Consider the following 26,673-nt stretch of genomic DNA (forward strand, 5'->3'; position numbering starts at 1 on the left):
TTGCCTTGGTTAATGACGACGCCAAGGAAATCAATGCTGGAGACACCTATTTCTATTTTCTTTGCAGAGAGCATGATTCCATGCTGGATGGTGAGATCATAAAACTGTGAGAGAAGTTGCTGGTGCTCTTCTTTTATCTTGGAGAAGAGAAAGATATCATCAATATAGATGAGGGCTTGCTTTTGGATTGGGGCATAAATGTTCATCATTGCTTTCTGAAAGAGGGATGGAGCAACCTTGAGACCAAAAAGCATGACCTTCCACTGGAAGTGAGATCTAGGAATACAAAATCCAGTTTTGGGGCAATCTTCTGGATGAATGCCTAGCTACCAAAATCTTGCCTTAAGATCAAATTTGTTGAAGATTTTAGCATGTGCTAGTTGTAGCATAAGAGCTGGTCTTGTAGGAAGAGGGAACTTATCATCAGCTAAGAATGCATTGAGGGGTTGGTAATTGATGACAAGTCTGAGTTTTCTTTGGGTTTGTTCAGCACGCTTATTGACATAGAAAGCTTCACATGCCCATGGGGATGAAGTTGGTGCAATAAGGCATTGGGCTTGGAGAAGACTGACCTCTTCTTGGGCAAGTGCAAGATGTTCTGGAGTCATCCCTGCATGACTGGCTTTGGTGGGATTAGCAGCTTCATTTTTCTTGAAAGGAAGCTTGATGAAGAACTGGGGATTCTGCCAAAATGGAGGGAAAATATAGGGACTCCCCCTCAACTATGGCCTGTTTTCATGTACACCCCCTCATCTTTACAACCTTTCAAATGCATCCCCTCGTCTATTGAAAGCATGTAAACTAGTCCATCAAACTAATTGTCGTTTACTTTTAAACATCAATACTCATCCAATCATTTTTTAGGACCAAATTGCCCAAATTAAAAGTTTAAAGATGAAAATACCCTTTAGGAGTAAATACAACTCATGCCTTTTCAGTTTCTGTTTTATAACTTTGAGTTCTAATAGAAATTATGGGTTCCTAATACTAGTCCGACTTTGACAATTTCTACTTTCTGGTTAGATATGCTGAACCTAATTTCAGTTTTCTATTCAATCATCAAGATAGACTGTTAATTGATTGCTGTTCTGAACCCTGAAGATCTGCATCGATTCTGAATTTTTTGGGTTGTTTCTAGTTCCCAGTTAAAGTAGGAATGCCCCATAACTTGAGATCCAGCCGTCAGATCTAGATCATGTTTTGCAAACCTATTCTACATCTTGAATTGACCCTTCAAACAGAGTTTCAGATTCATTCAATATGTCTTGAATAAGTTATTGACAATTCTCTAAATCTGGTTGTTCTTTTTCCCTTTGGCTCTAGAAATTTTCATATTGCAAACAAATCTAAGGCTTGAAAGTCAAGAGGTGAACTCTAGAAGTCAGAAAAACCTTCTGTTTCTGTAAAATTGGGGGAGTGATTTTATTTGCAAAAGATGTGATAAATTGAGTGGGAGAGTGATTTTATTTGCCAAAAGATAGGGAAGGCAAAGATGTGACAAAGTAAGTAGGGAGGGGTTCTAGACAGAGAGAGAGAGATTACCTGAGGAGTTCGTGAGAGATTTGGGAAACGGGGTAATTAGAAGGATGGGAGGATTTAGGGTAGTTTGGTCTTTTTCTTTTTTAATGTATTAAGGTATAGAGGGTATTTTAGTAACTTTGTATTTTTCTGTTAGTTAGGTAAAAGTGAGTTAACTCGGTGGACTGACTCAGAAGGTTTTAAAGATGAAGCAGTGTATTTACCCATAAAGGGTATTTTCGTATTCAATCTTTTAATTTGGGCAATTTGGTCCTAAAAAATGGTTGGATGAGTATTGACGTTTAAAAGTAAACGGAAGTTAGTTTGATGGACTAGTTTACATGCTTTCAATAGATGGGGGGGTGTACCGTGTGTTTGAAGGGTTTTAAAGATGAGGACATAAAAAGAGGCCATAGTTGAGGGGGGTGTTCCTATATTTTCCCTATAAATAAAGGTAGAAGGTTCACTTAATGAGGAGCACATTAATGAGATGTGGAGGAATGGTTTCGTACATAAGAAGGCAACAAGGTTATTTCATGTAAGAAGGAGAGAGATAGAGAGAGGCTGCCAGCATACCCTCCTCTAGCCGCTCAGAGAACCTTTTCTATAAATAAATAGGGCAAGGGGTCGCTGCTAGTTTGCGTGAACTTTGCACCAACACATGGCCAATGGGAGCATGCGTAGGGGAATTGATCAAAGGGAATTTTTTATTTTGTAGGGGAGCATGGCGGTCATTTCAGGGGGCTTCTGTCTTTTCCCCTAGTAGTATTAAGAATTATTGATTTTTTTTCTTAAATTTTTTTTTTTAATTTTTATGACAAAAACAAACATAATTTATATTACTAGGTAACGTAGGTACAGCCTAGATGTGAAGGAAAACTATCAATCCTATACAGTTGACAAGTTAGACTTGGTAAATGTTCAATAGCATCTAAGAAACTAAGCAGAAATGGTAAATAAGTTCGTCAAATAGCGGAGAAAGATTGTAAAGTTAAAAGTTTGAGAAGTGTGGGGTTTGAGACCCAGATGTGGGTAACCGAGATATTGTGTTGTTGTAGAGCTTTCCAACCAAACCACAACCCATACACTTCCGCCTCCAGACCAGACGCCGCCGCCAGCCAGCCTGCATTTGTTAGGATAGTCTGACCATCTATCAAAACCCTATAAGCCCACCGAGCTAGTTTAGGATCTGGTTCAAAAATTCCTACGACCACCAAGCCAGATAAATTCGAATTAAGCTGTTGACTACTGATACGAGACGGCAATAATAAGGGGGAAGAGAGTTCATCATAAGCCTAAGTGGGGGGTGAAATATCCATGTCCGCTAACTAGCGGGAAACATTGTTAAGGACCAGCACAGGGTCCGCAATAGCTTTACACATAACCACCTTGTTCCTTACAAACCAACCGAAATAGAAAGTTAACATAAAAACTGAAAAAAAACCAACGCAGGGAAGCCTTATCAAAATGAAGAGTGCCAGGTAAAAAGGTAACGAGATCAATGAGAGATGGAGCAGCTAGATGCTCAGTTCTCAGTCCAAGGGGACCCGAAGCCCATACATGCTTAGTCCAATCACAAGACAAAAAGAGATGCCAAATGGACTCAACACTAGAGCTACAGAGAGCACATTGAGGCTCGATAACCATCCATTTCGATAGGGTGCCACGAGTTGGTATCTCTGCATGTAAGACACGCCAGAAAAAGATTTTAAATTGTGGATGAATTGGTAATTTCCAAAAAAAATTTCACCACTTGGAATGAGAAGACTGTGGGGGAGAAGAGTTAATTAGAAATTAAGCTACTCTTTTAGTTGAGAAAGTCCCATTCCTTGAGAGTGTGCACCACCACGAGTCTTCATCCCCATGAAGTTGGATTTTAAGAATAGTATGCACAATAGATGGTTGAAACACATGCGACTAATTTAGGAACATCCCATCTATTATGAATAATAAAATCACTAACACAACTGAAATTTGGAGAAGGGAGATTTACCGGAGGCACAACCTGTCCTAATTTAATTGGGACCCATGGGTCGAACCAACAGGACGTAGTACAGCCATTTCCAATCCGTCGGAAAACAATTCTCCTCAAATCAAGAAGGACCTTTGGTATACTATTCCAGGTCCAAGAACCTCTTTTCTTCCCAACCCGGGGGTCAAAGACTGAGGAGTTTGGAAAATATTTGGCTTTTAGGATTTTGGCCCACATAGATGAGGGTTCATTTAGAAGTCTCCAATAGGGGTATCAACCAATCGGGCTCAATCGAGCCTAGCCGGGCCTCACCAATTTTATAGGCTACACCGTGTCCGATCATTTAGGCATTCGGGCTTGTCTTGGGCGGGCATGGTACGATTTCATTTCGGTCGGTCAGTGTTCGATCTTTAATTGAGGCAACCTTATTCGGGCTAAACGGGCCTAAATCGGGTCTAAAATGGGCTAATGAGCCGTTTAACTCTAAACGGTGTGGGTTTACTAATTGACATGCAACCAGAATTTTAAGTTCAAACCATCACACCGTTGGACACTCACTGTACACCTCAATTCAAAATCAAATAAAACTTATACCAACTAAAATAGCAGCAGAACACCGAATAGAAGCACATCTACCAAAGTAAGTAGAGGGAAAAATAATAGCAGCACAACACCGAATAGAAATACTTCTAACAAACTAAGTCGAGGGTAATAAAAAAATAGCAACACAATACCAAATAGAAGCACATCTAACAAAGTAAGATCTAAAAACTAAAACTAAGCCTCATCTCACCTACGTTAAGTGCATCTAAATCTAACCAATAAATGTCAAAGACCAACAAAAAAATAAACAAAAAAAATGAAATTTGGAGGGAAGGGGCGGGGAAGTTTATAAGTTAACGGGTCAGGCTGGGTCAGGCTGCAATAGGGCGGTCTAAGTCGGGCCTGGAATCGGTCGGTCCGTTCGGGCACCCGACGGGCTAGGACCCCACACCGGGACCGTTCGATTACTAAACATGTCGGGCTGGCACGTTTAGTAATCGAGTTGGGTTGGGCCAGGCTTTAACCGGGCGGGCTCGATCGGGCCAGCGGGCCGGGCCTAGAATTGACACCCCTAGTCTCCATCCCAGTTTTATAATCATAGCTTGGTTATGGATTGAGGACTTGCGGTGTCCAAGCCCTCTCGCAGCCAGAGGTTTATAGATCGTGTCCCAACCAATCAACTGACTATGGGACTTAGCCTCAGTGCGATTATTCCAAAATCTATTATAAATTTTTTTTCTTAATTTTAGATTAGCCTTCCATTAACAATTTGGATCCTCAATTGCCAAGTTGCCAGGCAGACATAGCAAGGCGATAAATGATTGCCTTAACCCCACTCGGGCAAGACGCTTGGGCAGGGATAAGGCGGTCATTCCCCATCTTACTGTGTCTTGACAGTAGGGTCCTGCCGAACAGCTCGGCAATAGAGGATCAGGATCCTTCGATTAATCAAACCAAATCGTAACCCATTGAAATCTGAGTTTTTTTTTTCCTAAAAAATGAAAATCCAAACTGGACCAATATCGAACTAATCAGTCCGGTTTTAAAAATTTATCGTCTGGATTCCAAATGCAGGGCAAATCGCACATCCAAGCTTCCTGGTAGGGCGTGGAGATCTGCCTTAGAGTGGGAACCACTGTACGGCTTAACATCCAACTGGACCGTGTATTTCAAGCGCCCATCACGGCGCGTGGAATAAACATCCCCCGACCCCCTTCTCCTTCCCGATCCAGTTAGATACTTAGACAGTGTGGAGATCAAAGACGTTTTCATTGTCAAAGTTCTCGCAATCTTCAGAAGCCGGCCGCTCCTATGGAGACTTGTCTACTCATATAGTCAGCTTCTTAGATCTATTTCTCTCTCTCTCCGGTTAATCGAGATGGCCATGGTGCTTCGGCTTTCTCTGCTACTTACGCTTCTTTGCTACTCTCTAAACCCTAGCTTTGCGTTGTATGAAGATCAAGTAGGACTCATGGATTGGTTAGTATTCATTCACTTTTCCTTTCATCGATTATAAGTTTTCTTCTTTCATTAGTTATTGAGTTTCAGTTACCTTTTACTTCGATTGAACATCTTTCAATTGTTCTTCGTGATTTTTTTTCAAAAAGTACAGCTTTATACATTTTCTGATTTTCATGTTCGTATTTTTGGTAAGTATTCTGTTTATGTTATTTGCAGGATGGTAATTACTTTCTTCCGAATTTCCAGATAATTAAGGGGACCTGGTCTAACTGGCACCTAAATTTTTTTCCAAACTGTGTAGCTAGGAACTAATATGCATAGTTATTTCTATTTTCCAGGCATCAACAGTACATAGGAAAAGTAAATCATGTGGTCTTCCATACTCAGAAGGCAGGTAGAAAGCGTGTTGTTGTCTCTACTGAGGAGAATGTTATTGCCTCACTTGATCTCCGTAGGGGGGACATTTGTAAGTTTGAGCTGCACATTCCAATTTTGAAAAAGTTATTCTGCTTTCCAATTAAACTGTTGTGTTATTACCAAGAATTGTAGGAAGTCAAATTGAGGAAATGGTTTTACATGAGCCTATATTGATCTAGAAATCTCATACTCTTCAATTGATAATTTGTTAAAGAAGTAGATATATGATATAGTGGTTCATTTTGTTTCACTGCAGTTTGGCGACATGTCCTCGGGGCCAATGAAACTATCGATGAAATGGACATTGCCCTCGGAAAATGTAATTATCTTCATATCTAAACTCCCTTTATCTGTAAATTATCTTCTATTTGTAGAAGTGGTTATTTTTGCATCGCCTGCACAAGCTTGTAGTTTTGTTGGGAATGCATCTTTCTTACCTTGGCGGTCCCTTATAGTTGTGTCTAAGATAACAATCAGAGTACACTTTCTGTGTAATTTGTCTAGATGCTATGTTCTTTTACTTATTAGGAGCCTGCTGTTTTATTATTTTCTTTTGAATGGTTATTATCAATGGTTGGAGGTGATGGGGAGGAGGTTTGGCTATTTTCATTTTAAAAGCAGATATGGTTGAATGCACTGTCTGAAGGTTATTCCATTAGAGAGTAACATGTAGTCATGGTTTCAGGTATTGGGATTGGCTGAGACCAATCTGGCAATCTGATATTGGTACCTTTTTCTCACCTTTCCTTTAAAATATTTTTAAGGGATCTGTGACCTTATAGGCCATGATTGCTTGATCCTTATCAAGATCCAATCAGGATTGCTAGGCCTTGTTTGGTAACAATCCCTCTCCTATTCTGCTGAAACCTGGTGGAATTGATTTTTCTTGAATCCGTGATTTTTAGGAATAGGATTGGTGTTTGGTAATAGTGTTCCGGTATCTATTCCAGAGCTTAAAAAGGTCAAATCAGCATTTGGTATGCATCTGACAGAGTCAATTCTGTTTCTACGCTCTATTGTCTCAACATTTCCCGCTCCAGAGTCTAGACACTACTTCTGCTCTACCCTTCTCCTTTCCATTCGAGCGAAGAAATCACACTTCTCCCTCATAGGTTTTGGGTTTAGGTTTACGGTATTATCAGGATTTCGGCTTCTGATAAGTTGTTCGGAGCTTCATGATCCTCTGCATCAGTGACATTTGTAGGGTTAGGGTTTGAAGCTCAGAAGACTTATGATGACAACTACAGTTCAACAGCCGTGCTCCGCCTCCTCAAAGATGGAGAGTTACGTCGATAACAAGCGCAAGGAAGACATCGCCAAGCCAACATCGCCGCAGCCCGTGCCGCCGCCGATGCCGCCAGAACCAGCCTTGGCCCCAAAGGAATGGTCAAGATGATCTAAACAGCCCCCGGTGAATTCATCATCACCAATGACGGCAGTTCCTATCGAGCTCATTGATCGCGATTCGCTCATCAAGTCCACCAGCACTTCTCTTAATAACAAAGTCGTTAGTTGGTAGTCAGTGCTGAATTCTTCTCACTCCTCTTGCTGTCGATGCTGCCCTTTCAGTCGTGGACATAGTTGTCACGGCGGTTAGGCGACCCAAGGCGGTGGAGAGGGCCAAAGTTCAAGGAGACACCAATTAGGCGTACAAGGCATCCAAGGCACCGCCTAGGCGACACCTTGACAACTATGGTTGTGGGCCCTGCCAAGCGTGTTCTCGTCGATCTCTGTGACACCAAGATCATTAATATGCTCGGCAGCACTGTTAACGACACAAATCTTGTCAAGGGTTTGGTGTTTAACAAGAGGGTTAATCATACTGCTGGTGTCGGATGCTAAGGTCACTGTGATCTGGTTCCAGATATTGCCGCCGAAGTCAGACATTGAACAGAGCATAGTTGTCTCAGATTATACATAGATGGATCGGATTTTGAAGGAGGGAACTTAATTATATTCTGGGTGTGATGAATGAAATTAAGGCTACTGGTTGTAATGTATTGATGATTCAAAAGAGTATTTTGAGGGATGCTGTGGCGGATCTGTCTTTGCATTATTGGGATCAGTTGGCAATTTCATAGGGCTCTGTTCCAATTTGGGTTGTTCCGGAACAGACAGAACATCCAAAAGGTATTCTGTCCATAGTCTATCCTGGTTTTGGAGGGCTTGGGTCCAATCTGTTCTCTGGGAGCATGAAATTAGACTGGATTTGCCAAACAGAATTCCACTCCTGTTTTATTCCCGTGGAATAGGAGTCAGCGGAATCAAGAATCAGGAGTGTTATCAAACAGGGCCCTAGTGTCCAATTCGATTCATGATCTTCTGTTGTACATCCTTACATGTAGTGTTAAGAATCTATATGGTCATGAATTGAATGCAACATATAATGCAAGGAATGCCTTACATGTTAACTGTAGTCAATCCTACAGCACAACTGACTCTATGTAAGTTTTACGAGAAAAAATCAATATTTATGCATCTGAAAGTGGGAGCAAAATATGAGGTTGTAGTAATTGCTTACTTGGAGGATGTAAAAGCTAAAGTCTTTCAAGATGTTGAAATAAGTGAAGCAACTAGAAGGCAAGAACCAAAGGAGATAAAGAAAGCGGGAGACAAGTAGCTGAGTTCATGAGGGATTTGATTTTGGACTGAACTACATGATGGAGGAGGAACCGACTTAACCTAGTTCAGTAGGCCTTTTGATGAACAAGAGTATCTATAAGAGCTAGATTATGGTTAAGGAGACAAGAAAAGGTGTCCTAGATGAGGCTCTTGGTATTGACTTTGATCTAGTTAACAAGATGAAGCTTGGGTTTGAATGGTTTCATGTGGTTTTTTCTCTAGGCAAGTGCTTTGCAAAGAACCAAAAAGTGCTGGATTATTTGGACAAATAGTTTCAGGTTTTGATTATATCCTCTTACTTGGGGGAAAATAGGAGTATTTCAAATGCTTTTCATGAATAACAATCATATTGCACCAAAAAAGAGTTAGTGAGGCACATGTGCTGCAATGGGAACATAAGGCACCCACAAAAAGGAAGAAAAAAAAGGGGGAGGGGGACGTAAAGAAACTACCAAAAGTTGATAGTAAGGTTCTGGTTTTGCCCATGACATAAAATCCTACTTCCTGCCCAATAAGGGTGAAATTGTATTTTTCCTAGTCTAAGTTACAACTAACACATTCAGATCAAAATGTATACTGAACAAGCATAAATTTGAAACTAACCATATTTCACTGATCTTAAGTTTGATATTAGTGCTGCCTAAATAGTTGTTCTTTTGGATATGACTACTCTCAATCTTGACCAAACTCCTTGGAACCATTTTAACTTTGATGCCACTTGAACTTGAAATATTTTGACTGAAATAATATATATTTCTCAAGTACTGATATGATCTATTTAGACTGAAATTTGACACTCTGCTGACATGCAAAAATTATCTTGAATGCCAAACAAAAAAAATGAAAGTTGGGTTGATGGGGAGGGTTCTTTGGGCAAAAGGGCCTTTTTGTTTCCATATCACCTAGAATGTGGCTTCTGAACAGTTTGGGTTTTCTGAACAATGCGGGGACAACATATAGAGTGGCATCTGAGGCTAAGGAGAAGATCATCCAGTGCCCTTCTATTTGCAAATAAGTTTCTGCATTGTCCATAGCTAACATGAGGTGTGAGTAGATTTTTCCCCTGTAGTCTTCCAGTCTTTTTGTATAGCCTCTGTTTTTTGAGGTCTTGTATAGCTGCCTTCTGGAAAGCCTCTTAATAATTAAAAAAAAAAAACTACCGCCGGATCCAAGAGCTAATGAGATTGAAAGAGGAAGTAATGGGGGTTGAAATCCAGTAGGTCCTATATCAGGAATGCAGTATAAACTATAAACCTGAAACCCACAGGAAATGGTGCTCAATTCTAATTTGACTCCTAGGCTTTTGAAGAAGGTAACCACTGATTGCTTGAAATCATTGATATTATACTTAACTATTGACTTGGCTCTTAATGTAAATATCACAATTGTGTTTTCTGCGTTTTGCTAATATGATCGGGTTGTGGGCATTATAACATTGGAAGCTGAAAATAAGTTGAGAATGAAGTAACTGATCTAATGTTTGGACAATTCCTTTTCTTCCAGATGTCATTACCCTTTCATCAGGAGGTACTATTCTAAGAGCATGGAACCTTCCTGATGGGCAGATGGTGTGGGAGTCTCTCCTTCAGGGTTCTATACCCTCAAAAAAGTTTCTATCTGTAATGGTCAGTATATACAATTTTATGACATAAATTTTACATGCCTTTAAATGAATATAATTATGTGGTTCATATCTATTTAACTCTCTCTCTCTCTCCTGCCATGTCAGTTAAATCTGTCATGTGGCAGTATCTACTGGTACTATAACTTTGTGGATATGTTGTTTGCATACTTCGAGAACTCGCGAGATCTCGTCGAGTTTCTCGGTTTTTCAAAATCCCGAGACGAGACTGCGTACGCGTCTCAAAATCTCAATATCTCGCCAAGATTTCGGAAATCGAAATCCCAAGACGAGACTGCCTACTCGTCTCAAAATGTTAATATCTCGTCGAGATCTCGGATCTCAGTCGAGATCTCGGTTTGACATAGGAAAATGCCCATATAGGTCCTTTCTATGAGTGCCAGTTCTCGAGATTTTGCTGGAAATTCTTGGTATATAGACACCTATCTATGCCAGGAACCAAGATAGACAAGACAGACACTTATTTATATTTCATTTACTTAAGATATTATTCATAAATAAGCAAATACCCCCCTATTTGAATCCAATAAAAATAGTTAAAAAATCAAATTCTAAAAGGAAAAAAGGTCAACCCCCCAGTTCAAGAACAAAAACTGGATTTTCAGCAGTTGGTGCAATTTTCAACTTTCTAATGCTGGGGTTTTTCTCAAATCTAAAAATTCCATAAATCTTATTATGGTAAAACATTGCTAAAAACCAAAAGTGCAGTAAAATATTCATTTGTTTTGATGTCCAAAAATATATTTTCATTCAAAGCGATTTTGACAGCATTCGCGCATACCGAATTAAGTTTGACCGGTACATAACTCCTTCAATATAAATCAGATTTGAGCAATCAGCTTTCCAACAAGTCCAAGATTGCTTAAATCTGATTTATATTGAAGGAGTTATGTACCGATCAAACTTAATTCGGTGTGTGCGAATGCTATCAAAATCGCTTTGAATGAAAATATATTTTTGGACATCAAAACAAATGAATATTTTACCGCACTTTTGGTTTTTAGCAATGTTTTACCATATTAAGATTTATGGAATTTTTAGATTTGAGAAAAACCCCAGCATTAGAAAGTTGAAAATTGCACCTACCGCCGAAAATCCAGGTTTTGTTCTTGAACTGGGAGGTTGACTTTTTTTCCCTTTGAAATTTTATTTTTTAACTATTTTTATTGGATTCAAATAAGGGGTATTTGCTTATTTATGAATAATATCTAATTTCATTTACTTAAATGATATTAGGTATAAATAAGTGTGTTTGTCCTGTGTCTGTCCTGGTTTCTAGCATAAGTGTCTGTCCTGCTTTCCCATTAATTGAAATTCCTATTTGGACTTTGTTTTTGCAAAATCTGATAGTGCCATTGTGTTTTAATGGCCTAAAATAGTCTGAATACCAAGTTTCAGACCCAAACTAGGTATAAAACCCACCGAGATGAGGCTTCGAGTCGAGAAAAAAAAAAGTGCACCAACTTGGCGAGATCTCGACTCGACTCGACTCGACTCGGTTTTTCAGGGGTCCGAGTTGGCATCGAGACCCGAGTTTTCAAACCTTGGATGTTTGTGTTGTCATAGCCATGTGTTGATTTCCATTCTGATCCAACATTGCCACACATCAAAATAGTGCTTTGAAAAATTATTTGGAAGTTGGAACAGTCAAATATGTGAGGATTATTGTCAAACAAGGAGAAAACTCCATACATGGTAGGCTATACAGTTGCGATAGGGGAACCAAGTTGGACATGTAGCTATCCACGGAACCCCCTTTCTAATTCTATTCAATTAGAATGGACCAAAGCATAGTTGTGCAAAGTTTTCAATTTACAAATTTTCTACCTTTTGTATCTGGAATTTGACATCAGTTAGTTACGTCTTATAGATGAATTTTAAAAAAGGCAATATATACAACATCTTTTTTTGTTTTGTTGGGGGGTTTTTAGTCTCTGCAAAATTTTCAATTCAAAATCTTTCCTTCATTTATATCTGAAATTTGACATCAGATAGTGTAATCTTGCAGATAAACTTGGACAACTTAATTTTTGCTTTTGGTAGGGGATGTCTCCATGCTGTTTCAAGCATTGATGGAGAGGTTCTTTGGAGGAAAGAGTTGAGTGAGTTGACGACAGAGAGGTTAGCTAATTTTGCTATTTGGTGTTTTATTTAAATTGTTTATTTATTTTTTGGTGTCTCCCTGACAACATTCAGTCTCCATGTCTCCTTAATAATATCTTGTGGTACTACATTTGCAGCTTAGAGATACAGCGGGTTTTTCAGCCAGCTGACAGTGATATCGTATATGCTGTAGGATTTGATGGTTCGTCACAGTTTCACACATATCAGTTTAATGCTAAAACTGGAGAGTTACTTAAGCACAGTGTTGCAGCCTTTCTTGGTGGATTTTCTGGAGAATCCTCATTTGTCTCTGATGACATCCTTGTGATGTTAGATGCCACTGGGTCACATTTAGTTTTAATAAGCTATCAGGATGGAGAGATCAACTTTCACCAGACATATATTTCAGATCTTGTTCCAGATTGTTCTGGTGTGGCAAGAATATTACCTACACAGCTTACTGGCATTGTTGCACTGAAAACAGATTCTTCTGCTGTGTTTCTTAGACTGATTGGTGGAAACAAGCTAGAAGTGGTAGAAAAAATAAATTATCCGACAGCTTTTAGTGATGCTCTCTCATACTCAGAGGGCCAAAAAGCTTTTGCATTGATTCAACATGTAGGAAGTAGGATTCAGCTAACACTGAAGCTTGATAATGACTGGAACAGTAATTTACTTGAGGAAAGCATTGAAATGGATCCTCAAAAGGGTAATGTGCAGAAGGTTTTCATCAACAATTATATAAGGACAGACAGGACTTATGGGTTCAGGGCTTTGATTGTCCTGGAAGATCATTCACTTATGTTGCTACAACAGGGAGAGATTGTGTGGAGTAGGGAAGATGGGCTTGCTTCAGTTATTGATGTGACAACAGAAGAACTCCCTTTGGAAAAGGAGGGAGTATCAGTAGCTAAAGTGGAACACAACCTGTTTGAATGGCTGAAGGTATGCTCTTCCTTTTGGTGGTTCCTTAGAAGTTAAAATAGAACTTGCTATACTGTACTTCCATGAGATTAATTGAGTAGATTTTCAAAGAGCCCCATGTTTGTTGAGGAATTATAGGTCATGGCCATTTACATATACATTTCCATAGAAGATGCAAATTTCATTATTAGTTGTTAGGAATTAGAAAATACCTGATTAATGTGAACTCTTGGTGATCTTTTGAAAGTTTAATAATGTGCTGAATCATATTTAGGCCTTTTAAGAAGTGCTTCTCCTGTTTCCTGTTGGGAGATTGGATAAGTAGGTTGGGACAGGATGCATTCTTTAACTTGTCAGGGGTGCAGCAAAGAGTCACTATTTTCGTTGGGAAAATTGTTCGAACTTTTTGACATTCTTACCCTCTTTCTAGGGGCAAGCAATGCAATTTTTTTGGTCTTGGTTCACTGTTTTTTGAAGTAATAGCTGTAAATATCCAACCAAAAGTTCGAGCTATTGGGTGGAGGGACTCACAGGTATATGAGATGACGGAAGGCTTTAGGGGTACTGATGTGGGACTATTCTCCCAACAGCAATTTATGGGTGCTTCTAAATGAGTATGTCAGTAGTTGGTAATTTACTTTCTTGACTTTTCATCCAGAGTTTTAAGCTAATGCCTTTAACACCCCCTCCCCCCCCTCCCCCCAAAAAAATAAAAAAATAAAAAAAATCTTATAGTAAGGCTTTTTTGTAGGGGTGGCCAATCCCTCCCACCAAGAAAAAAAAACATTGATAAGCATTCAGCAACTATCAATGAATTAATAAAAGGTGCAGCCCTGTTATTTAAGTAGTTGCTTTCTGGATTGCCATCATTATTATCTTTCTGTTTTTGTTTTTTCATTCACAGTTTACATTCTTTAAAGGCAAGCATTTTCTTCTGAGTCATGAAAATGTCAGTTCATTTTTCGGAGAAACTGGAATTTTGGCCATTGAGAATATAGGGGAATGCCAATGATGTGACAGAACTAGGAATTCTGTTTGTTACCCTGTCAGAAACTCTCTTTACTGTTATAATCTATGATGTATTTGTACTTATGATTGAAGATGTAACTACTTGAAAGAACAGTTGAATAATGTGCCCTTCATTAATTCCTGCCTGACTGTTTTGTTATATTATGTTGTGGAAGGGACACATACTAAAGCTTAAAGGTACTTTAATGCTTGCAAGCCCTGGTGACATAGTGGCTATACAAGCCATGAGGATGAAAAGCTCTGAGAAGAGCAAAATGACGAGAGACCACAATGGTTTTCGAAAGCTTCTGATAGTACTCACTAGAGCAGGGAAGCTTTTTGCTCTGCACACAGGAGATGGACGGGTTGTTTGGTCTCTTTTACTACCTTCTCTTCGTAGATCAGAAGCCTGTCAGTATCCCACTGGCATTAATATATACCAGTGGCAGGTTCCTCATCATCATGCAATGAATGAGAATCCATCTATTCTTGTTGTCGGTAGATGTGGGCTTGGTTCTGATGCTCCGGGTGTTCTCTCATTTGTTGATTTGTACACTGGGAAGGAGCTAAGTTCTTTCAACCTTGCTCATTCCATTGCTCAAGTTATCCCACTGCCATTTACAGATTCGACAGAACAGAGGCTCCACCTTCTTATAGATGCTGGTGGACGTGCACATTTATATCCCAGAACTCTTGAGGTCCTTAAAATCTTTCAAAGTGAACTTCCAAACACATATTGGTACTCAGTTGAAGCTGAGAAGGACATTATAAGGGGGCATGCATTACATAGCAACTGCTTTCTTGAAGAGACAGATGAATACTGCTTTAGCACCAGAGAGTTGTGGTCTATTGTATTCCCTTCAGAGTCTGAGAAGATTATTTCAACTGCAACAAGAAAATTGAACGAGGTTTGGTTTCTTTTCTGTATTATTATTGTATTCTTCCCTGGGCACAGTTTTCTTCGTATTATGGTGATTATTAATGACTGTTTTTCTGTTTGTGCCTATAAAGCTTATTATAAATGCCCTATTACGTAGGAATCCTGGTTCTTCTGGTAGTTCATTCAATCTTGGTTGATGTAGTCTTTGCTCAAAGATTTTTGAATTTGCTTAAAATGGGTTATGGTGTGTGATTTGAGGAAGACAGACCCAGCATGATATTTTATCAGTTCAACCAATTTTCTCTGTCAAGAACCCTATTATGTTCAGGATCTACAATCACCTACTCTTCTGAAATGTTATAATTATTTTCAAATTGTAATCTTTAACCATGGTCCACAACGAACTCACCCCCTTCCCCACAACACACACAATACATGCTAAATGATAGTTAAGAACGACGTTGGGGAACAACCACAGTATATGGGGAGCATCAGCTGTACACATGACTATTATTGTCAGCTTTACAAACAACAACAAACAACAACCATAACCTTATCCCAACTAAATGGGGTCGGCTACATGGATCCGATAGAGGTTAAAACAATAGTAGGAAAAAAGAGAAGTAAAAAACAAAAAAAAGAAGGTAAAAGGAGGTAAAAAGGAAAACAAAAAAGTAAAGGAAGAAGTCAAAGCAGTACTCAAAGCGGCATCCCAGAGACATCCTCCTACAAGGTTGGGTCGGCTACACGGGTCCTTGTCCTCCAAACAACTCTATCTGCGGTCATAGTATGATTGAGCCCTATTAGACGCATATCCTTTCTTACCACTTCTCCAATAGTCATTTTAGGCCTGCCCCTACCTCTTTTTGCTTCGTCAAACTGATCTAGTCACTCCTTCTTACTGGTGCATCCATGGGTCTCCTTTGTACATGACCATACCACCTCAAGCGGCTCTCACGGAGTTTGTCCTGGATTGGTGCAACACCCAAATCGGTTCTAATAACATCATTTCTTATTTTATCTCTCCTGGCCTTGCCGCATATCCTCCTCAACATCCCCATCTCCACCACTCATCTTATCTATATTACTCTTCTTAGTTGCCCAACACTCCGCTCCATATGTCATAGCTGGTCTGATTACTGTCCTGTAGAATTTCCCCTTGAGTTTAACAGGCATGCGTTTGTCACATAAAACTCCCAATGCACCTCTCCACTTCATCCATCCTACCTTAATTCTGTGGGAAACATCATCTTCTATATCGCCCTCCTTGTTAAAGGCTGACCCCAGGTATCTAAAGGAATAACTTTGTAGTAGCTCTCGCTCCTCAAGTTTCACCACTTCATCTCCTCTACTGGTTTGACTGAAGTTACACATCATATATTCTGTTTTGGATCTGCTTAACTTAAAATCTCTTGATTCCATGCTGGATCTCGATAACTCCAGTTTCGCAGTAATCCCTTCCACTGTCTAATCTATCAAAACAATATCATCTACGAAAAGCATACACCAAGGGACCTCATCTTGGATGGGCCTGGTTAGGTCATCCATGATGAGTGCAAACAAATAAGGGCTTAGAGCTGATGCTTGGTGCAACCCAACTGTAATTGGGAATTCATTACTTTGGCCCTCTGCAGTTCTAACCCTCGTCACCACGCCTTCATACATGTCCTTAATTATATCCACAAGGTTACTTGAGCTCCCTCTCTTCCTGAGGACATGCCAAATGAGTTCTCCCTAGGGACTCTATCATAGGCCTTTTCTAGGTCGATAAAGATCATGTGGAGGTTCCTTTTATAAGCTCTAAAAATTTTCGTGAGTCTCCTTAGAAGGTAAATAGCTTCTGTCGTGGGTCTCCCTGGCATAAAACCAAATTGGTTCTCCGATTGCCAGCTTTGCAAAATGTACTGAATAGGTTTTGCAGAACAAATTAAGCGTCATGATTTCACCTATTCTGTTTTTCTGCCATGATAGAATATTATCTTATTGACTTCCGTAAATATTAAGTACCGGAATAAATATAAGACTGTGATCCTCCAACCTTTGTCCAAGTGACAAATTCTAATGAGGCTGCAAAGAGCGATCAAATTTATATGCTGTCATCGGTATTAAATCATTCATTGCTAAACAGTGATGAGATTTGACGTATATAATTTATGCATTGCTTAAGCTGGCTAAGGGAAGGACCACGGTTGATTCAACCAGTGTGAGATGTGATGCGTGGGTGTGAATGAAAATTATAAAAAACATTCAACCATGTGGAAGTAATGTAGTCCTAGATTGGTAGGAGACCTACTAGAAGCCAATAAACCAGGATCTGCTATGAACACTAAATCGGCTAGGCTAAAATAGGTGTTTTTGGTGAAATTAGGGTTAGGGTTTGATGGTAGGGTAAAGGCTAAGTTGATGTAGGGGAGTCTTCCAGTGAAGGTCCTGAGATGTTTTGATGGTGGGAAGTAGGTTAGATTGAATTAGTACCAACTTAGGTTTAGGGTTTTGGGTTTTGAAAAGTGGATGATGAGAGAATCTAGGGTTTAGAGTGGTCAACTTGGGCAGGGGTTTGGATCGAATTTCCCTAAGGGCGAATAGGACACTTGGTCAGGATATGGAGGGTTTCTGATGGTCAGAATATGCTGGGCAGAAAGTAGGGTTTTGGGGAATTAATGGAGGTAGGGTTTGATACGGTTTTAATGGGAGGATGGGGCATGGATTGAGTTTCCCAATAAGGCAGGGAGTCTTCGATCAAAATTTGGGATCTCGTGGCTGGCTGGTTAGGTCTGGACAGGATTTGGGTAATCAGAAAAGTGAAAACAAAAGAGGGAATCTTAGGGTTTGGGCTATGAGAGGATTAGAAGAAGATTTGTAGGGGTTGGGGATGATTCAAACTTACTATAGTTGCAGAATTTTCTTGGCAGCAACTTGTTTGATTGTAGATCTTGAATAAAAATCAAATCTTGAACTAGAACTTGAACTCGGGCTTCACACCACAAGGTGTCGATTGGATCAAACACCAATCCCACCAGCCTTGATCAAACACAAAACAAAAATCTTCAATGGAGAAGAAGAACAGCAAAAAACTTTTCATTAATATCAAAATTCGTGTTCAATACTTCCCTCCTTACAACCTTATATAAAAGACTCAAAAAAAAATAGACTCCTACACTAAAAAGGAAAGGCCTAACTCAATCCTTAACCTATTAGGTAACTTAAACTGACTAGGAAACTGAAATAGACTCAAACAGAGTCTTAATCCAGGCCCACTAAGCACTTAAAAGAAAACTATTAAAATCAATTAAATTGAACAATTGGTTGAACTGATTCAATTTATGAACAAAAACACCAAAATAAAACTAAATATGAAACTAAAACAACTAATCCCGTATGCAACCTAATTTCCCATATTTTAGGCCCATAAAAGTGGCCTATTATATGGAAAACCATGGGATCAAAGGCCCAACATGTATATAACCCAACCTTAGACTTATTCCTAAGCAAAGAAGCCCAGTTTGGTGATAAATCTGCATCAGGAAGTTTTTAAATACTACCAGAAAGCAAATGAAATAGTAATTGTTCTGATTTTGTTCAATATTTATCTGATTTGGTGTTTTTAGATGCACGATGATTTTCTTGTTACATCTGTTTTGTGCTACTATCTATGTTTAATATGCTAGTTTGTAAACTGTTTTTCTTTTCTTATCTGTAGGTGGTTCATACCCAAGCAAAGGTAATAGCAGATCACGATGTGACATTTAAATATATATCCAGAAACCTGCTCTTTGTAGCTACTGTTGCACCTAAAGGTGACTGTTCAGTTGGGTCGGTTACTCCAGAGGAGTCTTGGTTGGTTGTCTATCTTATTGATACCATAACTGGTCGTATATTGCACCGCATGACTCACCTTGGTTCACAGGGGCCTGTCCAAGCTGTAAGTGGGTTGGTCTTTAATTTTCTCTTTGGCTATTTGTTCGAACTAGGTATGACACTGATTTCTCTCGCATGCAATTTTCTGTCTGCAGATCATTAGTGAGAACTGGGTTGTGTACCACTATTTCAATCTCAGAGCACACAGATTTGAGATGTCAGTGATTGAGATCTATGATCAGTCTCGGGCAGTAAGCATCTGTAGACTCCAGTGTTTTACATCCCTATTGTACTTTGTATTTGTTATTCCGATTAATCCATCTTTTAAAAAATATATATATAAGTAGTTAATCCATCATTTCCAAATTGACTGCCATCCACAGGATATCAAAGATGTTTGGAAGATTCTCCTTGGAAAGCACAATCTTACTTCACCTGTATCTTCATATTCTCGGCCTGAAGTAGTGATGAAATCCCAGAGTTATTTTTTCACCCATTCTGTGAAAACAATGGCAGTGACATCCACAGCCAAGGGTATAACTTCTAAGCAGCTTCTTATTGGTACCATTGGTGATCAGGTTGGTTGAGATCGACAAACAAAATTCTCGTTTCCAAGTGACAACTGTATTTTGCCCTGTTGTGGCTTCAGCAGTTGAAAACTGTAGACATTTGAAAGAAGCAATGGTGGTTGCATATCTCTGCATTTGCAACCTACTCAATGGAAATTTGTGTTCTGCAGGTGCTGGCACTTGATAAGCGTTATCTAGATCCTCGTCGAACAATCAATCCCACGCAAGCAGAGAAAGAAGAAGGAATTATTCCCCTGACTGATGCGTTGCCAATTATTCCTCAGGTGATCTACCCTGTTCCCTGGTGCTTAAGATTACTCGAGTGTTGAGATTTCTCTCTTTTAAAAACTCTGCCAATTCTTTGATCATAAAGTGAATTTATAGATTTAATCTGGTAAGAAATGTAGTTGGAAAATACAGCCGCATTTCGCATAATTTCTAATTTTCTAGAGTGATTCATGTGGTAAGTTAAGGCCTTGTATCAAATATGACATCGAATAGAGCTGATTGGAGGGCAAGGATCCATGTAGGCGACATGGCTGAGTTGTTGTTGTTGTTGATTCATGTGGTAAGCAATTGATTAGAAGTGATTTTTATAGTAAAGGAATATTTACCATAAATGATGCAAAAAACAAAGAAGTGATTTTAGGGTTGACAGATGCAAAAATTTCACTGTGGAAAAGCCACTCTATAAAAGCTAGAATTAAAAGAATCGCTCTAGAGAACAAAATTTTTGCTAAACATGATCCTGGTCAGAATTTTCCCAGTTGTAAATTGCTTAAAATATTGTAAATACAATAGATTATGAGGACTGCAACTAATGTAGAAAGAGAGAAATTTTAGGGATGTGTCTAGTAACCCCTTCTAATGCAAGATCAGATAGAGATGGATCTGCTTTTACAGAGAAAACCAGCAACTAAATAGACCTATTTCAGAACCTAAGACGGCAGCAAAGAAAGGGGAGTAGACTATCGGTTGGAGGAGGAAAGAGGATAATAAAGCGAAAGAAAAAGAAACGAAGAAGATTAGCAATATCGATTTGCTAGGGAGAGAAAATAGGAAGAATGGAGAGAGAAGAAGAAGGTGGGGTAGAAAGATAGAGGGGGGGATAGAGAACTCGCTTGGGGGGAGGGGAGAGGAGGGGAAGCTCTCATGCACCCACTTGTCAAAATCATGGAACAAGAACTCACCGGGCGAGATCTCGGTAATATCTCGCTTTTTTGCACAACCAAGACGAGATTAGAGGCGAAATAGAAGGAATGCATTGTCTCGGCCGAGATCTCGGTTCGAGATCTTGGTTTGACCGAGATTGAATCAAACCTTTATATAAATGGACTTAAACTTGACCGAGTCGAGATCTCGACTGCTCTCGGTTGTCTTGCTGTTTTCGGCAGAGAAGCTCCAGAAAACACCAAAAACTTGGTTTTGATCCCATTTTTCGATAGAAAAATCGCTGGATTGCGCGGAGATACTTCAGCAAACATCAAACTCGCAAGATCTACAACAAATCCAAAGAACTTTGGAGAAGACTATGATTATGGCCAGGAGAGCACCACCGGTTCCGAATATAGTGGCTATGATCAGTTTGGGCAGCCACAGTTACTGTCACACTTTGGCTATCCATTATTAGTACACTCTGCATCTGAGTTTGACTATGGAGGTAATCGGAGCACTGGGTCAAGTTTTGTGGACGACATATTCATAGTCCCCACCCAGCCATACATGCCGAGGGTAGTTCGACAGCCTGGTGGCAGTAGAAGTGGATCAATCTCATTGTAGCCCGCCTCTTCCATACCCTAAGATAGTGTACCTTCCGTTTGTTAATGACTCCACTTTTATGTATTGTGTGGAAGAGTACGTGTGATTCTTCAGCAACACTATGACATGGGAAGCCTATGTGTCACAAACAGAATCTAACTTGCTTCAGCAGAGTCAACCAAGGTTGCGAGGTTTTGATCCAGCACGACACTCGTTTGCATGATAGAATTGAAAATTTGGAATGACGTATTAGTATTTAGTATTGGAATGATGTATTAGTATTTGATGTATAACTGTATACATGAGAAGTAATTCAAGTGAGATTGAAAGAGGAGTTGATAGAGGTCTATGTTAAAATTGATGTATTTTACATTTCTAATACTTATTTAAGTTGTTTTACATTAATTGTATTCATGCTTTGATTGCTTTTTATACTAAATTATGTGTAGAATAGGGCCTATTAGTACCAAGGTTCGCCTACCAACCTAGGGTCCGAAGTCAAACTCCTATTTGGACTTTGATTTTAGAAAATCTGATAGTGCCATTGTGTTTAAATGGCCTAAAATTGACTGTATTCCAAGTTGCATGATCAAACTAGGTCAAAAACCCACTGAAACCATCAAACGAGTTCAAAAAATAAAAAAGTACACCAATTCGCCGAGATCTCGGTCCAACTCGGTTTTTGGCCTTGAGCGAAACCAAGTCCCAAACCGAGTTCTCGAACCATGGTCAAAATAGAATTTTATTCCATTAGCCAAAATCATTGGGGGAGGAGTTTACAAGCTCTAAATAAAAGAGGAGATAGAAGTCAATCAAGATAAACTTCCTAACTAGTAAAACCATAAAAATAATAAAATAAGACTTCTAAAAGAACTGAAAAGCTCCCTAATTCTGAAATAATATACTAATTGACCCCATATAGTTTTGTCCATCTACTTAATCCCCTGTATCTTTTAAATTCCAACTTTTGAGCTTATAAAAGAGGCCCATTACATTGTTTAAACTCAAAAATAACAAGCTCAAGGCTCATAGAACCCAAGCATGGACCAAAATAAAGATTCCAAGGCATAATTGGCACAATTGCACACCCTTAACTGCATCAGTTCCCTCGGTGTTAGAAAAAACTTGTCCTCAAATTTTATAGAAGGGGAGAATCACCACCACCCAATTGGCCCCCACGGTCATCGGCTTTGAGGGTACAATGATCCAGTGCATCTCACAACCAAAATCAACAACGATCGACTTTCTCACATCCAAGATTTGTGGAGGAAGAAGGAAATCAATGGTCTTGGTCTCTTTAAATTGTGTATCCTCAATTGGAATATAATAATCGAGTTCTTTTGACGTTGAATCTTCTTCCACTTCTGATTCGTTTGCTAAATCTTTTGTCATTCTTTTGTCACGGACAACACTCTCTCATAAGTGAGGACATTTTAGGCATCATTGATTTTGACGCAGTTTGGAACAGTATCACTATGGGGAACTTTGTGCTCTCTGACAGGGAGGATGTTATGGTGTGGTCTCCTGCTAGCGATGGACGTTTCACTACAAAGTCGGCTTGGCATGAGTCCGGCAGGGTTATCCTAGGGTCCCCTTCGCTAAATGGATCTGGAATCAAGCGCTGCCCACAAAAATGGCTTTCTTCTCTTGGCAATTTCTTACAGGCAGGATTCCCACCGACGAATCTCTTATGGCTCTCGGTATCCCCCTAGCATCCAGATGCAACTGTTGTGGACAACCAAGGAAGGAAACGACGGATCATGTCCTGGGTTTGGGTGTTATGGCTGTTAAGGTTTGGCTTTTCTTTTCCCGGCTCTTTGACATCCCTTTCTTGCCCTCTCAGGATGTTAGAAGTCGAGTAGCACTTTGGCATGAGTCAGCAGGAAGTAGAAGCATCAGTGATTATATAATAGGGATTATGCCTGCCTTGATTTGTTGGGAGCTTTGGAAGGAGAGGAACAACAGAAGGCATGGGGAGAGACGGCGTACTGCAAGAGCCATTATAGAGTGGGTGAGAAGCTGGGTTAAGGAGGTGAGCCTGCCCTCCAAGTTAGGTAGGCAGGGATCCACAAGGGACGAGTTAATTCTTCAATGGTTCGGTATTTTGGCCCCACCACCAAAGCTGAAACTCCCCCGTCCCATCTACTGGTGCCCTCCCTTTCACTCTGTTAAATTGAATGTGGATGGGGCATTCAAAGGAAACCCCGGTCGGGGTGGAGGAGGTGGGGTGATTAGGGACAGGAACGGAGTGGTGCTGGCAGCCTTTGCTAATTTTTACGGAGACTGCAAACTCTTTAGCAGAGCTCAGAGCCCTGAGAGATGGGTTGCAGCTGTGCCAGGACCTCCAGTTGATGGAGGTGATGGTTAACTCTGATTCTGCCACCACAATGAGAATGGTCAACCAAAAGAAATGCATATTATGGAAGGGTAGGTACTGGTTCAACGAAGCTTTGGAGGTGATCTCCACAACTCATGCTCATGTGGCCTTTGCGTTTCGCGAAAGCAACAGAGCAGCGGACTGGCTGGCTAAGCATGCTTGTGATGTGGGTATCTCTGTCACGTACCACCAGGGCAGTTTGCCGGGTGGGGGCTTCACAGGTATTATTAGAGAGGACAAGGCAGGAATGCCGGTCTTTACGTTTTAATGTGCAGTTTTTTCTCTTGTATAGGGAGTGGGATTTCCCCTTTTGAGGGCAGTGAGTGCTGTTAGCTATGGGCTGAGGTAAGGCGGCATGTCCCCCTCTTGTATTCATTGATTATTTTTGGATCTGAATAAAAGCTAGGGGCTGGCCCGGGTCCCAGATAAGTTCGGGTTTTTTTTAAAAAAAAAAAACAACACTCTCTCATAGAAGAAGTTAGTTTTATCAGCAACATCTTGAAAATCTATTTGGAGATCATGAAGTCCATCCACAAATCTCTCTATGCTTCTCTCCATGTGAAATTGAAGCACAAGAATTTGTGATTCAAACAAATCAAAAAAATCAGGCGCTATAGTATTTTCGGCTCTGCCAAATAATGTAGATCAGAGAGAGATGGATCTGCTGTTGCAAATAAAACCAGCAACAGACCTATTTCAAAATCTACAGCAGTACTCACCAAAATAAAATAAAATAAAATAACTACACCAGCAGCAAAGAAAGGGGAAATAGACTATTGGTAGAGGAGAAAAGGATTATAATAAAGAGAAAGAGAAAGAAAATAACATTAGCAGTATCGGTCTGCTGCTAGGGAGAGAAAATCGGAAGAAATGATAGAGGAGAACATGGGTGGAAAGATAAGAGGGGAGGTAGAGAAATAGCATGGGGGGAGGGAGGAGGAAGCTCTCACACACCCACTTGTAAAAAATGAAATTTTATTCCATTAGCCAAAATCGTTGGAGGAAGCTCTCACACACCCACTTGTAAAAATGAAATTCTATTCCATTAGCCAAAATTGTTGGGGAAGGGGTTTATAAGCTTTAAATAAAAGAGGAAACAGAAATCTAGTCAAGGTAGACTTCCTAACTAGTAAAATCATAAAAATAATAAAATAAGACTTCTAAAAGAACTAAAAGACTCTCTAATCCTAAAATAATCTACTAATGGACCCCCATATAATGTTATCCATCTACTTAATGCCGTGTACCTCTTAAATCCCAACCTTTGGGCTTATAAAAGAGGCTTATTAGATTAATTAAATCCCAAAACAACAAGCCCAAGGCCCAAAGAACCCATGCATGGGCCAAAATAAAATATTCCAAGACCTAATTGACCCTGATTGGACACCCTTAACTGCATCACCTTCCCACACCCTTATGATTGACATGTGGCAAATAGGTTAGTGCAATTCACGCTTTGTTCACCTCATCTCCTATTCATGTGTCATTCTGGATTTGATTTTTCCATGTATAATATAATGCTTTGAAAATTGTTTGAGTAATAGGGAACATTGGAAAACAAGGGGGAAGACCTCATACATGGTGGCCCTTACACATAAACTGGTCCATAAATTTGACATTTGGTCTATTCAAGAACTCCCTCTCTATCCAATGGTCATACTGCCTAATCATCTTGTCCTCTTGGCAAAAAATAAAGGGTGTGCTGGAAATTTTCCTGAAATTTTTGCCCGTTTTGATAACTAATGTTTGTATTCAAATTTTAGAAATTAGAAGAAATTGATAGATTAAGATGATGGACAACATATCATCCAATTCATGAAATGTAAAGTAAATTTCTCTCTATGCATGGTCAAATTATGCTGCTTATAAATATTTTTTGAAATTTTAGTTTATTTAATGATATTTTCTCTATTTGAGTCATTATCTGGTTTTCGTCTCATAGTATTGGAAGTTTTTGATACCTTGAAACAGTGTACATTTCCTGTGATAATTTTGAACCTTATGTCTAGCTTAAGTGGTTTGCATGTCGGGGCCTTTGGGGGGAAAAAGGGGGGGGGGGGGGAGAAGGTATGTTTTCATCTCTCGGCTGTGAATTTTAAAGGCGGATGGACTTCTCTCTTCTTTTTTTCTTTTTTTTTTTTTTGGGGGGGGGGGGGGATGGGTTCAAGATCAGTTTAAAGCGGGAATCATTAGGTCTGATTTTTAATGTTGAGTGATGTGTTTTTTTTAGCTATTATTTGATGGTTAATTTTATTTCTACTGTTACATGGATCATTTATGCAGTCCTATGTTACACATTCGCTGCAAGTGGAAGGGCTCCGTGGCATTTTAACGGTTCCTGCTAAGCTGGAGTCAACCACCCTAGTCTTTGCATATGGAGTGGATCTCTTTTTTACCAGGATTGCACCCTCACGAACTTACGATTCGCTTACGGAGGATTTCAGTTATGCTCTGCTTTTGATCACAATAGTTGCACTCATTGCAGCGATTTTTGTAACATGGGTGCTGTCGGAAAAGAAAGAACTGAGGGAAAAATGGAGGTGAGTCAGTCTCTCCATTTGTATCCTCTTCTCTCAAATTTTTTTAATTCCCCGATCAAGTTGCTTTTGATTTTCTTTTCACAGATTTCTCAGTCTAGTACTGGGAGGGGGTTACTCCCAATTTGTAGTATTACTTGTTTTCCCTTCTAATTAGTTGCAACATCCATTTTTGTGTTACTATTTTGCTTAATTTCACTGCAATGTCTTTAATTTCTACATCTTGTAAAACTGAAAATGCATAAGAAAATCTTGCAATAGCTTCAAGGGAATATCTTTTTGAATGCAAAATGCCCTTGGTTCTCCAGTATGGAGTTGAAAGCAGCATCTGCAAGTTCTGGATGTCCTATTCTTTTCAAAATTTGAATGACAGCCTGTCGTGTTACCTTATGCGAAGTTGAAAGCAACATCCCTGATGTGGTTGCGAGTACTGCTGTTTTAAAATAAGAAGGATTTCCATTTGAACTCATCACGAAAATGCTAA

At 39.6% G+C, this 26,673-nt stretch overlaps 1 protein-coding gene across 3 annotated transcripts; it reads left to right on the top strand.

Moving 5' to 3' along the window:
- Window positions 1-5,257: 5,257 nt before the first annotated feature.
- Window positions 5,258-26,363, top strand: LOC122671126 (ER membrane protein complex subunit 1-like). 3 transcript variants are annotated; one of them, XM_043868222.1, is made up of 13 exons: window positions 5,265-5,512; window positions 5,833-5,960; window positions 6,168-6,230; window positions 10,037-10,158; window positions 12,046-12,065; window positions 12,192-12,296; window positions 12,416-13,223; window positions 14,387-15,118; window positions 18,791-19,012; window positions 19,104-19,199; window positions 19,332-19,526; window positions 19,688-19,801; window positions 25,936-26,363. In XM_043868222.1, exons 1-13 carry the CDS (start codon window positions 5,412-5,414, stop codon window positions 26,194-26,196), a joined length of 2,967 nt encoding a protein of 988 aa, XP_043724157.1. In that variant the 5' UTR covers window positions 5,265-5,411; the 3' UTR covers window positions 26,197-26,363. The 3 variants fall into 3 exon arrangements, with proteins under 3 accessions (XP_043724159.1, XP_043724157.1, XP_043724158.1); XM_043868223.1 differs by lacking the exon at window positions 12,046-12,065 and having other exon boundaries at window positions 12,184-12,296; XM_043868224.1 differs by lacking the exons at window positions 19,688-19,801; window positions 25,936-26,363 and having other exon boundaries at window positions 5,258-5,512; window positions 19,104-19,258; window positions 19,294-19,510.
- The last annotated feature ends 310 nt before the right edge of the window (window positions 26,364-26,673 follow it).

Source organism: Telopea speciosissima, chromosome 8 (genome assembly GCF_018873765.1).
Source record: "Telopea speciosissima isolate NSW1024214 ecotype Mountain lineage chromosome 8, Tspe_v1, whole genome shotgun sequence".
NCBI classification, from domain to species: Eukaryota; Viridiplantae; Streptophyta; class Magnoliopsida; order Proteales; family Proteaceae; genus Telopea; species Telopea speciosissima.